General features: G+C 33.6%; 2 protein-coding genes across 8 annotated transcripts; both read left to right on the top strand.

Annotated features, from left to right (window-relative positions):
• Positions 1-6,110: 6,110 nt before the first annotated feature.
• Positions 6,111-9,776, top strand: LOC135832999 (uncharacterized). 2 transcript variants are annotated; one of them, XM_065346580.1, is made up of 4 exons: positions 6,111-6,393; positions 6,478-6,638; positions 6,718-8,808; positions 8,890-9,776. In XM_065346580.1, exons 3-4 carry the CDS (start codon positions 6,732-6,734, stop codon positions 9,555-9,557), a joined length of 2,745 nt encoding a protein of 914 aa, XP_065202652.1. In that variant the 5' UTR covers positions 6,111-6,393; positions 6,478-6,638; positions 6,718-6,731; the 3' UTR covers positions 9,558-9,776. The 2 variants fall into 2 exon arrangements, with proteins under 2 accessions (XP_065202652.1, XP_065202651.1); XM_065346579.1 differs by having other exon boundaries at positions 6,718-9,776.
• Positions 9,777-10,954: 1,178 nt separating this feature from the next.
• LOC135832997 (uncharacterized) lies at positions 10,955-15,981 on the top strand. Of its 6 annotated transcripts, none has more exons than XM_065346578.1 (3): positions 10,955-12,555; positions 12,748-12,870; positions 12,947-15,981. In XM_065346578.1, the coding sequence occupies exon 3, from the start codon at positions 12,959-12,961 to the stop codon at positions 15,515-15,517; it is 2,559 nt and encodes an 852-aa protein (XP_065202650.1). In that variant the 5' UTR covers positions 10,955-12,555; positions 12,748-12,870; positions 12,947-12,958; the 3' UTR covers positions 15,518-15,981. The 6 variants fall into 6 exon arrangements, with proteins under 6 accessions (XP_065202650.1, XP_065202648.1, XP_065202646.1 ...); XM_065346576.1 differs by having other exon boundaries at positions 12,944-15,981; XM_065346574.1 differs by having other exon boundaries at positions 12,726-12,870; positions 12,944-15,981.
• Positions 15,982-16,585: the final 604 nt, after the last annotated feature.

The following is a 16,585-nucleotide window of genomic DNA, read 5'->3' as shown; positions in this document are numbered from 1 at the left end:
TTTCTTCATTAATCCAGAAAAATTGAAGTAGGTATTCTTGCAAATAAACCTCTTCTTAAGATCAGTGTTATATGATGGTTTGGAACTGACGAAGAAACCTCTCGGTCGCTCTCGATTCTGATATTTTTTTACTCGTGCACAGAGACTCAAAGGGTAGCCTCTAAAAAAAAAATCAGCTCACCAAACAAAAAATTAGGGGTACCTACTGTACAGGTTTGAATTTTTTAAATTATCCAAAAATTGTGTAGGTAAATTTATAGAAAAATTGAATAATCAAATTATTATTCTCAGAGCTAGATTTTAATATTTTTAGTTCTACCCACCCCAAAAAAGAATACTAAACAGCAGACAATTTATATATCGAACAAAGGCAGTCAAAAGAGCTAACAAAAATACGCCACCATACCAATTTTCTCGCCACTGAATTAATTTTTTTAATTTTTGCAAAATTTTTAAGAATTCAAAATTGCTTACCTAACTTGAATTTTTTTGAAAGAAATCGGGATAGAAAGCTGAAATTTAGTTCTCACCTTATTTTTGACTTTTAGAATCGATTGATGGTGATTTTTCAGAGCGTTCAACCGATTTTTATATTTTCCTGTGTTGAAAAAATTCGGAATTTTATTTTGGTTCGTTTTACCTAGGTAGGTACCAACATTTTTTCAAAATTGGAAAATCCGAAAATTTTCTGGAGGAGGCTCCAAAAAGGCTTAAAACTACCACTTATCGAATTGAGAGATCAAAAATAAGACATAAGCCGGACCTCAGTTTTCTCATCAATTTTTTTCATAAAAAATAGACCATTTAAATTTTCAAAAATTCGCTAATAATTAAAAAAAATTGAATTCAACTCCTATTTGGCTTGTTGGTGTATTTTTGCAGATACCCTTCCGATGAGAAAATCTATAACATCGACAATTATTGCAGCACGTACAATATACATAGGTAATTAACCCGCCCCCTCAACATTCAAAAATGTCATCGACTTATAAATTTTCCTGAGCCAGAACAAAATATGGTATATGGCATTGCGGTATCCAGAGGGGGTGGGTAGAGGTTGCACCTATAATTTCTCATGTTGGGCATTTTGCCTATTTTTTCATTTTAGGGGCAAACATTTTAGAAAAAAATTTGTAATTTCCACATTTATTGGTACCTATTTTATTTTTTTAAAGTTGGAAACAGGTGGAATCACATTGACTCCTCACTAACAATTGTGTGTCCATGCACAACTTGCTCGTGCACAGCAATTTACCTATCCTTTTGATTTAAGGAGCAAAAAATTTCAAGCTTCTGGCCAGTACAAAAATTGTTCAAAAATTTCTGCCCCTTAAAATAAAAAAGTAGGCAACTTTCTCAACACGACAAATGAACAGCAAAACATACACGCCTCCTTCGTACCAGGAGTCGTTACTGCTCTACAACTACAAGCTCATTCCTGCGGAGCGATCGCATGAAGAAACCGGTTTATGACAATTGTCACCATGTTGAGGGTGGCGGATTAAGAAGAGATGGTCTTTGCAGAAAAAAAAATATTTCGAAACTAAAGGTTGTGTTTGGAAGGGGGAAGGGGAGGTGCAACTGAAAATTTGCCGACTGATAGGTATGAGAAAAAAATACCAATTTTGCCAAATAAAATAAAAGATGAGAAAACAAATTTAAGTTATGACTTTAAAAAAATGTTTGTTTTCCCTGTTCAATTTTTAAAATCCTCAAACATGTTTCTGATTTTATAAGAGAGAAACAAATTAGCCCGAGCGTTGCGAAGACAGAAGCTTTCAAAAATTCGTATTTCGATAAGTGAAAACACAATGTTTTTCATGTGAAGAGTTTGATTTTTTTGGTTTCAAAATCTGAAAACTTGAATGATGATTTTTTAGAAAAATCTAACTTTGAAAAAGAAAAGCAAACAGGATCGAACGAAGTGATTTTTTTTGAAAAAACAAAGCTCAGGAAAAATTAAAAATATTTACAACTACCTACTAGCAATTCATACTTTAGAAGTTTCAATCATTTCATTATGTTTTATTTTTTATTTATTTTTTATTTTTCGTTTCTTAGCACAAAGAAACCTCAAAATAATCTACTAATTATTTTAAATACCCCCCCCCCCATTTTGCCTCCCTTCAATTTTGCTACTCTATATGCGACCACCTGTCTAGCCTATTGATGAATCTGGCTCTGATCATCCTGGGAAACCACATACCTGGTCGCGTTTAAATCACAGCCTATTTGAAGGTCTAATTTTTACGTAATCACGGGATCTTCTTCATGAATCATATTTTAACTATCAACACGTTTTGAGGACCAATTTCAATATAAATGATGAAAAGTGCATTTTTCGGACCCCAATTTTTTCAAAAAAAAGGAAATCCTCAAAATGTACAATGTGCAATATGGCAACTACAACTCAGGGTACAACCTGTGTGTGTCTTGGACACGGTTTGAAGGACTCTTTTAACATGAATAAGAAAAAGTGTATTTTTTGGCACCAATTTTCTCTGATACAATTCCCTAAAATCTCAAAATATGCGATTAGGCAGCTACAACTTTGAGAATCTTTACTCTTTATCATATCTCAACTACTACAGGAGCTCCTCGGAACCTTAAATTTTCCGTTTGAGCTGAAAAATTGATAAAATTTGTAAAAATTCTCATTTTTGATGAAGCATTTACGTAAAAATCTAGTCACTTGAGTGGATAAGTACATTTTATTCCTTCATCTAAAAAACTAGATCAAGACCAAAAGAAGGTTCGCGTAATCCGCTATGAAATTATACGCGAGCAGGTACTCGCGGTTGTTCATTACATACATAAAGCAAAGCTTCTACATGATTGGCTAGGTACCTATCTTTCATGTCAAAATTTCCAAAACATTAATTTTTCACCGCAAAGCAGAACATTTTTAATCTCGCCAAAACGTCGAGAAAAGTAATACTTGTAATTAGCGCAAATACGTTGTTTTGTAACGATTAAAAACACTGTAAGGTAAACAATCGTAAAGGTACTCGCCATAATTACAAAGCTTTCTAAGAAGTTAGATCCGCGTATACTGTATTGTGTAAAATTTCGACGACTTTGTAAAGAGTTCAAAGGAATTTTCCGCTATTACCGGTTTCGTTTGTGATTTCAACATGATGCTTGATGATGATGAGAATTAGCATGGTATACCTATATGAACGAAGTAAGTAACTTGACTTTGACTTGGAGTGATATGACTAGTAGGTATCTACCTAGTTTTTTGTTTGACTTTGGCTCGCCATAATTATATTTTTCTAAAATGTTTCCCTTAAGAGAATATCTGCTTGATTTATTTCATCAGTTTTTCACCCCTTGTGTGTTTGGAGGGCAGAATTTTGTCGAAGAACTTTCTATCTTCAAGCACTTCTGTTATTTTGAGATTTATCTCTTATTTGAGAATTGAATGGATGTGGATGTAATAACATGATTCAACATTACATATTATGTAGTTTTGTCAATTCAACTTTTCAGCAAAGATATACATATAATTTTTCATAGTATAATTTTTTGATAATATTCTCAAACATTGTGCACGAATATGTACCATACAAGAGAATTGGCTTAATCACGTTGCAAGCAACTATGACAAACTTTTCGTTTAATGAGACTCGACAATATACAGCGATGACAACGGAAACGAAAATGATCCCAACAACGATAAAAATTAATGTAGATTTCTGGTAAAATTTGCGAAACATGCACGAGTAGTACGAGAAGTCTGTTTACGAGATTTTGGAATTATGAAAATAATTGATATTCGCGAGCGCGTGTGTGTCATAAGACGACGAGACGAAACGAATGAAGCATACGTTGTTATTTCCGTCAATAGAAAGAGACAAGCTTTCAAAATATCCTAATACTTTTAAGAGCATTCGGTATATAATATGTAGGTAGAGGTACCTACCTACAATGCTGTGTGGGGAACTTTCTTATACTTTATATCTGCAACGTCTCCGTATTTATGCCAGTACTTGATAAGTATTTTGAATAAACAAAGAGGAAGGTTTTTTTCTGCAGCTCGTTTTGCCGAACATTGTATATACTTTAGCAAAAAGGAGGTTGAAGAAAGCTCTGCTGTAAATGGCGCCGAGCGTTTTTCGTCACTTTAAAAGTAATTTATGCGAAAGGTGAAATTCATCGGTAGAAGTTTATTAAAGTTTTTGAGAGTAGCGCCAAGTGAAAAACCTCACAACCACTTGATACACCGGATGACGTTCACTTCAAATAAATATTATCACGCGTACTTAAAGTTTAATTTATTAAAATATTCACCGAGCATTTTTATTATTAATTTACGTATTAAATAGAGTCTTTAATTTTGCATTTATACGCATTTCGAGGATATAATATTTTTTTTCGGTTATCTCTTCGTCATGAGTGCGATAAAGATAACTTAAAGATACCGCAGTTGTTGCCCAAGCTGTAGTAATAATGGCCGGATTTTTTTAAAGGGATTTGTTGAGGTTCAATTTGAGCCTTGAGGTTTGTTGGATTGGGAGTTGCGGAGTGACGAGTTTTAAGCTCTAGGTAATAATCTTTAAAAAATGGATAATTTTGGTATAAAAAAAATGTTTGGAAAAAAAATATTTGAGAAAGAAATTCCAGTTGTCGGGAAAGTATGTTGAACAGGACGATGAAGGAGTAACTAAAAAATACTTGGATGAATTTCGTAAAATGATTGATTCAATTTTCTACAACAAATTCAAAAAGATTGAAACTTAAAAATATCATGTAACTTTTCCTAATTTCGGGACTTAAACTTAACATCAATACCTACCTCAGGCTTTTTTTTTCAAATCTCATTATTCACAGAACATTTTTATACATATGTATATGTACTTGTACTTAATTTAAAAAATTTTCACATAAAAAAATCAAACCCACTCGAAATTCAAATAGTTGAATTCAACATCCCACGGAAAATCCGACCAAAAAAAAGAAGGATTTATGAAAAAGAGACGGAACAACAAACGGTGAAAAAATACAACGCGAAAAATTCTCTCTTTCGCGCTTATGAAATTGAAGAATTTTGAATTTCAAGTATACTACGCGGTGGGAAAAAAATGTGGTTTGTTTGCTGTTTGTTTTTTGTTTTACCAAGGCGTTTTTTTAATTTTAATTTAATCCGACTGAATGAAAAAAGTGAAAAGTTTCAAACAATTTACCGAAAAACTTTCGCTCGAGGTTTTTTCATTTTTTTTTATTTACTGTGGCGTTAATTTTTTTCAAATAAATTATATTAAGCGAGGATGTGAAAATTCGGTCAATGTTTTTTGTATTTCGTGGTACCTATGGTTAAAGCCCTATCGATTGTTGTTTTGAGTGTGTTTTTTTTGTTAGACAAATTTATGTTAAAAAATGATGGCTATTGCGGTAGGTCCGACTCTGGAAAAAAAAGTAAAGGCCAAAGGGTTAAAAATTTTGATATTTCTCGACGTTTTCAGCTCAAATTAGACGATTCCCGTGGTGTCAGATTTTATTTTTTATTTTTTATTAGGTAGTAGGTACCTATGTGTATTCCGACTTATCAACAAATGAATAGGTTAATACAAGTGGACTGATTTGATATTTGATTTGTTTTTGAAATTTAAATCCTAATTCCTAGTACTGGTGATTTTCAACTTTTCAGTTTCAGAAAAATATTTTTATCATCAAGTTTGGTTTTTTCTTTGTTTAACAGCCCCGTTTCATCACCTCATTTCACTCATATAGATAACTAACTACAAACAATTCAACTCAAATTACATAACTGGAACTGAAATAAAACTGGGGATAAAATTCAAAATTCAAAAACCAAAAAATCACGAGAGAAGGCCCAAACAAAAACAACAAACAACTCTCAAAAATGATCAAGTCCCTCGTTTTGTTGAGTGTTCTCGAAAAAAAAGACCTCTGTCGTTGTTTCGTTAGTTCATGAACTTTGAATTTTGAGTGTAACTTTTTTTTTGCAAATTATTTGATTTTGATGATTTAAATTAAATTTTAATTTTTTTCTTTTTTCCAGAATTAAGAGAATTTTGAATTGAGAAGGTTGGGTTTCATGAAGTGGCAGCACTGTCTGTTTCAATTTTTCTGATTTTCTGCGGTTATCAATTTTTGTTATCACACACATTTTCTTTCATTCACACATTTGAGCGGCAAATTTTGTATGCTGAACTGCAGAAGCAGCTAGAGTGTTTCTTCAAAAATTTTTACTATTGTATTTGTTGATGCTTTAATTGAGGTCATCTGACTCTAGAAAACTGAACATCTTTGAACCACTCTTAATTATTCGGTAATGAGTAATGACTATTCTTTATTATCAAGCTACAAACTACATATAGTCTACTTGGAGAGTCTTGTGAATGAATCACGCTCGAACACGAGGCGCTGGTACGTATTTACAGATCGAATCTGATGAATTTTGATTATCTAATTATTGAACTTGGGTCCGTAATTAAGCATCTCATCTTGCAGATTTTCAACAGGTGATTTTTGACGAGTGTTTAATAGTTACCATTTTCATTTCAACGTAATCTGGAACTTTTCGAAAGCTCTTATTCAGATCGGATGCGAATACAACTTGTTGCTTCAGTTCGCGCTGCATTGTGGCATTATTGTATTAATATTTGAATGATGTAAGTTGCACAATTGATTTAGTATCTACAGATGCGCTGTTTTGGGCAGCTTTTGAGTGAGTTTTTTGCTTCATTTCAGTATTATTAATCGTAATGGCTCCTGTGGTACGCATTCCTGATTTGAAAGAAATCGCATCTGCTCGCGTAGTGATCGCTTTATGGAATCATTTCGCAATTCCGGACCTCGTGTGGTTACACAATAAGAACGATGAAAAACCACCGTTAGACGAATCAGTTTTGGAATCGTTAGCTAAATTGAAAGTTCCGCATTCCATCGACGAATTTCTACAGACATACATCCAGAAAGTGGATAATGAATTGGACCGTTGGGTTGATTATCATTCCAATGAAATTCTCTATCCCAATGAAGGAGAGAAGACCGAATTGTATAGTGAAATGGATAACATAGTTTGGTACTCGGATGGCACGATCAATTATAAAGCGACGGCTAGAAATTTGTTGGATTCGCTCAGATTGAGTGAAATTGAAAAATACCACATTCTGTGTTGGTATTGTTTGAAAGACGAAATTGATCGTTTATCACCTTTGTTGTTCACGAAGAATATCGTTGATCACGTCGACTTTGAGAACGATCCTGTGATTTATTATTGGAATTGTTACTTCAGAAACGAGCTGGATAAGGTGCCTGTCGAAGGAGGCTTATCGCTGGATGTTTTCATGTTTCGGCATGAGTATGTCGAATGGCCTGCTAAAGAGTATTTCTTCGGTCGCTTGAATGAGAAGGAACAAGTACAGAATATCATTTTGTTACTTAGAGAGAACGATCAAACAATGTGCTCATACCAGAAACAATTATTGATGAAATTGAACGATAATCAATTGCAGCAAGTTTATATGAAACGGGCTGCGAAGATAATTAAAATATTCATGCGCACTCAAGATGGTCTTCAAGAAATTCTTCCAACGTGGTACGATGTTCGCGATTTAATCACACGAGATAAGTTCGTATGTATATTTACGAATTTGCTGGATTGCCGTAGATACGAGTATGATGGTGGTGTTCCTGGTACTATTTTGACGGAAATTTGGACCAGCGCTGGCGATGACTTCCGATCCCATATTCTGAATCATCGAAAACGTGTAATTTTGGAGAAAACGTTAAATTGGTTTATAATAGCTGCGGATGACAGCTTTTTGAGCGTTTTGCTTCAATCCGCAAATGCAAACCTCATACAGAAGATCATTATGAGACCATTTTTCCAGAAATGTTGCGAAGATTTGATCTCTAGTTTGAAATTAACAAAGCTGGAACGTTTGTTTAGTGTGTTGTCTGAAAGTGGCGATTATTTGATTCAATTTAAACGAAATTTCATCGAGAGTGAATTTTTCATCAAGAGTTGTGACTTACTGTTGAAGTCAGTCGAGTACGAAGAAGAAAAAGATTATCTACGAAAGTTGGAAGCGTTAGAACAATTGTGGAACATATGGTTTTCCGATGTTGAAGAAGTAACTAGATTCAAGCAAAATGTCACGAAAAATAGTTCGTTTGGAAGTTATTGCGTGTATATGTTGTTGGAAGATAAATTACCCGCTTTAGAATACATATTGAACTTATGCCTCCCAGACGACGGAGAATTTGAACGTGAATTTGCGGGAAATTATTATTTGCTTGATTATTGCGAAGGCCTGATTGAGCGCGAAAAATTTCAACTTCTCGAAGAAACTTTGAAGGTATGCTTTTGCAATATCGATGCAATGATTGAATTTCAAAACAATCTTATGAATAGACCATCTTTCAAAAGATGCTGTAAAGAATCGGTTAAGAACGAAAAGTTTGGATTTTTGGAGAATTTGTTCAATTTTTGTCTTCGCGTGAACACCGTTGAAACAACTCGATTTAAACAAGATCTTGCTGGGAAAAAAATTTCTGAGGATTATTTTAGCCGCTTGTTCTGGTGCTTCTTCTGGGAATACCCGTATTCGCAACGTGATCTGGATCGATTGTTAAATCTATGCCTTCCTAAATCCGCAGAATCTATTCAGTTCGTACGAGATTTAATGCATAATTCATGCGAGTTGAAATACAATTACGTGCGTTGTTATTCACGGACGAATTCAAAAACGATCGATGATTTTCTGATGCGGCTACTGTTTTCGCAATCAAACCTCGTGTTAGAATTCAAAAAACATGCCTGGATGTCATCTCATGGTATTGACGTAGCTATTAATTTGTTTTCATTAAAATTTGATAAATTGAGTTACCTCATTGCGGATGCTTTCCCGGAAACAGGTTCCGCCGACGAATTCAAAAGAAAGATCATCTTATCACCTGAAAGTGTCGAACATCTCCAACAAATGATAATCGATGGCGAAGGATTGAACGAGGTGAAAAAACGCATCAAAGAATTTCTTCCGTTGATCGAAGACCAGCGAATTTTAAAGAAGCAATTAATCGATAATTTGCAACCGAAAATTACTGAAATTTTTTACAAATACGGTCACTCAGGTTGGCTGTCTCTGATGCAATGGTATTTAGAAGATGAAAAAGCTATACTGGAGTTGAAGTCGAAGCTGTCAATAGATGGGATTTTTGAACAGACATTTAAAGAATGTATTTTTCAATCGTACGATGAACTTCATCGAGCATCTCGTTGTACTTTGAAGAAGAATTTTGTATTTGATTCTTTGGATCGGCTTTTGAATTGGTATTTTGAATCATCGAAGCAAGCGAAAGATTACAAGATTCGGAAAATTAACGCTTACGAAAGTATCAAAACGGTCGATACTTTGTTGAAAAAGAATTGCCATTCGTCTTACAAGACAAAATTGATAGACTGGTTTTTTGAAAACGACTCGGCTGAAATGGCTAAATTCAAAAAGAAGCACGAAGGAGAACAGTTCGCCAATATGATTAGAATTCGTCGTGAGAGTTATTTTAAAAATAGACGCACGTTGTAGATCGTAAATGATTTTTGAATTTTATTTTTTTATTATTGTATTTTCGTGAGTTATGTGTTTTTTATAAGAATTATCGATAAGTTTTAAGAGTTGAAATTGAAAATCAATGTTATGTTTGTTTTTATTCGTAACTTTGTTGTTATTTTAGATCTCAACTTCGAACCCCTACTCGTAAGTCAAATTTGTGTTCTGTTTTCGTTAAAATATAGCTATTCGCTTTACACCTATAGATAAATGTAGGGTTGCTTGTGTTGAAATACTTAGTCCGTGAAAGCTTTAGGTTCAGAAGTAGCCCATTGTACAGAAAGTTATAAGTTTAAAAAAAAATGATATTATCATTTTGAGAAAGTGTGCTTAAAAATTAGGTACCTATCTATACCTATTTATGTTTCATTCGAAATTGAATTTAAGATTGAATTAATCAAGAAACATCAAAATTTAACTTAGAATCGCTTAGAATTGAAATCAATATCGAAATAAAAATAATTATCTGGTCGTAAGCTGGGGTGGGGAGTACAGAAAACCTGAATTTATGGGAAAATCTTGTTTTTAGATGAAAAAAAATCGAATTTAGCATCTCAAAATACTCCATTACTCAAAACTTCAGATTGCTGAATTTCTGTTTTTGAATTTTAGCTTTTTGATCATTCAAATTTTTTAGTAGGTACACTTTTACATTTTTTTTTCTGATTTTAACCCAAGCTCCCCCTTTTTCTGATGGAAATCCACACAGTGAAGAGTGGTAAAAACCAGTTTTTTTCTCTCTTTAAAAATTGAAATGAGATCAATATTTAAATAGGTACATCTATTAAGTAAATATAAATTGAATTCAAAATTATTGGAATTTAATTAATCATAAAGTAAAATGAAACTCGGGAATAAAGTAGGTACATAAATACAGGTAATGAAAATTTAATTCAAAGTCTCTTAGCTGCAGGGCAGGGTAATTGTACTATTGGTTTGTGTTCTCGAATCTCGACTTCTAAAGCTTGATTTGCATTTAAATAATCAAAGTGACACAAAAGCACCAGCAAGTACTACAAATGTAGAAGATGATTTACAGTTATCTCACCCTGTCCCTACTCTACTCACTATCCTCTCCCTCCCTTGTACATTGCTAACTGTACGAAACGACGTAAAATCTACGCCTCTATGGAGTGTAGTGTACTACATATCACGGATCACCTGCATTCAGCTTATCAGCTGTTGAGTGTTTGATGAAATAGTTCTATATCAAAAGAACAACTAGTGTTTTTTTCAGAAATATTTTTTCCCATCGTTATTCATTGGGTCGTGCTAGATTCACCGACTCCCAGTCCAAAAGAGTCGATTCATGATTCTCATTCTTTTCATGACTCTTCAATCCCGCTCACTCTCTCAACAGTTCCTTATCTCAACGTCTTTCGCTTGATAAGTTGATTGATAAATGATGATTGATTAATTAATTATACTTTACCAGCACTAATATCAATTTTATTGGGTGTTACTAGTGTTTTTACTTTTTATTGAATGAATTTGTATCATTATTTCTATTCAAAATTCCTTCATTGGTCGATTTTGAAAAAACTATAACTGTTATAAACACTAAACAGGGCTCGGATTTTTTCCCCGCAAAATTAGTGGGACTGGCATAATTTTTTCGTCCCATATTGATTTTCTTTGTAAAACAATACCCATATCGTTGGAGAATAAATATTTTTACGTTTTAGGGCATATTTTGGCATTTTTTAGGGAATATTTCAGCGTCTATTTAGGGTTTTTTAGGGAAAAAATATTTGAGCTCTGATTATAAAATAGTTGTTCTTGTTCCTGGAAATAATTTCCAGAAGTTCCAACAATTACCTAATTCAACGAAATGGTAAATGGGTTTCAGTTTTCAACTCCAAACTCGTAATTCATGATTGTAGGAAAGATTATTGATTATTCAGCTATAGATTAAATTTTAAAATTTTCAGTTTTGTACCAAGACGTAAGTCGAATTTGTTGGAGCTCGAAATTGATTCCATTTTTTGGGAATCCGTTCAAAGTTTTGAAGTTGGATTGGTTTTTCTTTCAAAATTAAAAATAAAATTTCTCTTTAAATTGATCATAATTTTCTTTTCAAAAACAATTAAATTAAAATTGAATTAATTATACAGTGGTGTAGGAAGTTGGTATGGGACACAATGACAGAACTTGGAAAATTTTTCATTCAAAATCAGGGATGGAAGAGCCGGGAGCGAGCCAGAGCCAGAGTCTGAAAGAGTCGAATTTTTTGAGGAGCTAGAGCCAGAGCCAGGAGCCAAATAAATGAAAGTGCAGAAAAACATCAAGAGCTCTCTTGCAAAAGAGCTCCTTATTTTACTCAAGAGAGCCATCATCATAAGGAGTCTTTAACCTGGAAAGAGCCAGAGCCGAGTGGGAGCCCACAAAATTTTTCAGGCTCTTTGGCTCCCAAAAAGTAGAAAAAAAAGTAAAAAAATGTGCAAAATTTCATCAAAAATTCAACTTTTAACTCACATTTGTGAAGAAAATGAAAAATTTCTACGTTTGTTTTCTCATTGAGAAATAAAATGAAAATAAATGCAGTATATTTTTATTTTTTTCATCATTTTTCACGAATTTTATATTCTAATTTAAAGAGCCAAGAGCCAGAGCTGGAGCTGGAGTGGGAGCCGAGAAATTGGAAGAGGGAGCTGAGAGTCAAAGAGTGGAGCCAGAAGGAATTGAGGAGCGAGCAAGGAGCCAAAGAGCACATGTAAAGAAAAAGGGCCAAGAGCCAAGAGCGAGCCAGAGCCAAAACTTGTGGGGAGCTGAGCCAGAGCCAAGAGCTGGAGCCCTGAATTCAGGGCTCTTCCATCCCTGTTCAAAATATAAATATGAAACCGAATGAGTGAAAACTGACTGAAGTGAAAAGTGATGATTTGATGAACGACTGACTGATTCATTTCAAGTTTGGACTGGGAGTCGGTGAATCCAGCACGACCCTTATTCATTGAACCATTGTGTAGTATTTTTGGTAAGTAATCATCATTCATCTTCATTATCAATACTTGAGTTGAAATTCGCAACAAGTCTGGTGAATGAGTTATGCTCAAGACTACAGTATTTGTAGCAGTAACACTGAAATGTGATGAAATTAATTGAATAATTATTGTACCTAATGTTGCATATGCATATTTATAACAGGTGATGTTCGGTGTTTATTTAGACATTTCCGAATAATTTCAACGGAATCAGGAACATTTGAAAAGTTCTCATTCAGATTGGATTCAAATACTACCGTTTCAGTCTTGAGTTTGCGTTATGTGGCATTTATCAGTATTCAAATGAAGTAAGTTGTACAGTTAAGAATTAAGATAGCATGTTGTTTGGGCAGCTTTTGAATGAATTTCGCTTTATTCCAGTAGTACCTAATCGAAATGGCCCCAGTGGTACGCATTCCTGATTTGAAAGAAATCGCATCTGTACGCGCAGTAATTGCTTTATGGAACAATGTAGATATTTCGTGCATTGTGTGGGCAGATAGTATACACGGTGAAGAATCTGTACATACTGTACACGAAGATGTTTTGAGCTCATTAGCTGAATTGGAAGTTCCTCAGTGCATTGCAGAATTTCTAAAGACATACGTCCAAAAAGTGAAAGAAGAACTGAACAAATGGGTTGATTATCATTCAAACGAAATTCTTCATCCTAATGGAGAGAAGAACGAATTGTATTGTGAAATCAACAACATAATTTGGTATTCAGATGGCACGATAAATTATAAAGCAACGGCTAAAAATTTGTTGAATTCGCTCAGGTTGAGTGAAATTGAAAAATATCACATTTTGTGTTGGTATTGTTTGGAAGATGAAATTGATCGTTTATCACCGTTGTTGTTTACGAAGAACATCGTTGATCATCTTGACTTTGATTCCTATGACGATAGTTTAATTTTGTATTGGAATAATTATTTCAGATACAATAACCGTGATTACAAAGACGTTGACATGTTACGACATCTGAATGTGAAATGGCCCGCTAAAGAGTATTTCTTCGATCGATTAAATGCGGAAGAACAAGTTGAGAATGTCATTTGGTTACTTGATGAAGACAAGACAATTTACTTATACCTGAAACAATTATTGATGAAATTGAACGAGCACCAATTGCAGCAAGTTTATGTGAATCGGTCTGTGCAGATAATTAATACATTCTTGCGTTCTCAAGACGGCGTTCAAGAAATTCTTCCAACGTGGTACGATGTTCGCTATTTAATCACGCAAGATCAGTTTGTATCCATACTTACAAGTTTGCTAGGCTATACATATCGTCCTGTTCCTGGTGCCATATTGACGGAAATCTGGTCAAGCGCTGGCAATGACTTCAGATTTCATATACTAAACCATCACGAACGCGTAACTTTCGAAAAAACAATGAGCTGGTTTAAAGAAGTTGAAGACGGCAGTTTTTTAAACACGCTGCTGCAACATGCGAATCCAAATCTCATACAAGAAATCATTACGAGGCCATTTTTCAAAAAACTTTGCGAAGATTTGATCTCCCGTCAACAATTATCGACGCTGGAACGTTTGTTTGATGCGTGGTCCGTAAGTGGCCATCATTTGATTCAGTTTAAACACGATTTTACGAAGACTACATTTTTTACAACTTTTTGCAAGTCATTGTTGAATTATGAGATCTTTCGAGAAAAAATGAAAATTTTTCAACGAAAGTTACAAGTTCTGGAACGATTGTGGAACATCTGGTTGTCTAGTGTTGAAGAAGTAACCAGATTCAAGCGATATTTCACCGAGGATGATTCGTTTCGAGATTGTTGCGAAAAAATGTTGAAGTATGGGAAATTATCCAAATTAGAATCGATATTGAACTTATGCCTCCCAGATGATGGAGAATTTGAACGAAATTTGGCTAAAAATGCCAATTATCTGTACGAACATTGCAGAAAACTTATTCTTTTTCAAAATTTTGAAACTCTCGAACAAATGTTGAAGATATGCTTTTGCAATGTTGATGCATTGGTTGAATTTCAAAACAATCTTACGAAGAAAGAGTTTTTCGAAGAATCCTGTAGAGAATCGATTATTTACAATAACTTCCAAGTTCTTGAGCGTATGTTCAATTGTTGTCTTCGTGTTAATACCGTTGAAACAGCAAGATTTAAACAAGACGTTTTTAGAAACTGGTTTTCCAAACACTATCAGTTTGCACATAATTTCTGGGAATCTTCGCAATCTTCAAATTTCTTGGAATCGAATGGCTTTCTTAATCTATGCTTTCCTAAATCCTCAGATCGTGAACAGTTCTTACAAGATTTGAAAAGAGAGATCATTTTTTCGCCTGAAACAGTCAAACACTTTCAACAAATGATACTCATTGGCGAAGCGTTCAACAAGCTGAAAGAACATATCGAAGAATTTCTTCCATTAGCCGAAGACCAGCGTACGATAAGAAAGCAATTAATCGAAAATTTGCAACCGAAAATCACTGAAATTTTCTGCAAATACGGTCTCTCCGGTTGGAAGTCTTTAATGCATTGGTATTTAGAAGATGAAAAAGCGGTACTGAAGTTGAAACTGAAATTATCAATTGATGAGATTTTCGAACACTCATTTAAGGAATGTATTTTTCAAACGTACGATGAACTTCATAGAGCCCACCGTTGTACTTTGAGAAGGAATTTTGTATTCGATTCCTTAGATCGAATTTTGAATTGGTATTTTGAATCGCCGAAGGAAGTAAAAGAATACAAAGTACAAAAAATTAATTCTTATGAGAATTCCAAAACATTCGACACGTTGTTGAAGAAGAACTGCCACTCGTCTTATAGATTAAAATTGATAAATTGGTTTTTTGAAAACGACTCCACTGAAATGGCTAAATTCAAGAAGAAGCACAAAGGAGGGCCGCTGGCCAATATGATTAGACTTAATAGTCGTGAAAGTTATTTCAAAAATAATAGACGAACGTTGTAGCTGAATGAGTACTATCTTATAAACGATTTTAAATGTTTATTTTATTGCTTTTTTATTTATGTGAGTTACGTGCCTTTGTATGAATTATCAATAATCTTATAGGTAGTACCTTAGAGATTGAAATTCAATGTTATGTTAATTTTAATTTGTATAATTTTTTGAACGTGCTTATCTTACCTACTTATTTTGGGGTTTGAATTTGAGTACGATTTTTATGTTCTATTTTTATTATTTAAAATACTTACACCTATTCGTTTCATACCCTCATAGATTTACTTGAAGTTGAATTATGTATGTATCTACCTACTTCAAAGTCGAATACATATTTTCGAAAACGTTGAGGAGACGTTTTAAAAATACTTTTGTTTTTGTAATTGTTGGGTTTAGGAATTGAATTTTTTAAAAAGGTATATTATTTTGAGAAATTATGTACATATAAATAAAATTATATTTTTTATCTGAAACTGAATTTAAAATTGAATAACACAATAGAAATTCAAATGAAATTTGTTTTGAGATAATTCTTTGACCTATAAGAGAGAGGGAGAAAAAGGTCTTAATTTGTGGGGAAATCCTAGTTTCAGACTGAAAAAAAATCGAATAGTATCTCGAAATTTTTCATTACCTACTCTAAACCTTAGATTCCTAAATTGAATAATTTTGGCACGTTTTTGACTGTTCAAGTTTAACGTGGTACTGTGGTAGAGTAGGATCTTATGGCCGAAGTAGGGCATCGAAGTTTGGGTTACTTGTGTCATTCGGCCTTTTGAACTAATTGATAGCATTTTTGAGCCTTCTAACAGTCTTACTTCAGATTTCTACATATTTTTCAAACAGTACCTAATACTTTATTAAGGGAATGTTATAAGGATTTGAACCGAACGGCAGGAACAGATGAAGTTCAAATTGAAATCGAGGTTTTTTTTTAGTGGAGATGGTGTGAATTGCTTAATAATTTTGATAGGTACCTACAAGTTTTCAAGTCTTGAAAGATTTCAATATTCTGTTGTGGATAGTTTTTCATTTTTTTTTTTTTTTTTTTCATTTTCTCAGAAGGGATTGACTGTA

Source organism: Planococcus citri, chromosome 1 (assembly GCF_950023065.1).
Source record: "Planococcus citri chromosome 1, ihPlaCitr1.1, whole genome shotgun sequence".
Lineage (NCBI taxonomy): Eukaryota > Metazoa > Arthropoda > Insecta > Hemiptera > Pseudococcidae > Planococcus > Planococcus citri.
Note: the sequence above shows the minus strand (reverse complement) of the source record. Positions and strands in the feature narration are given on the sequence as shown.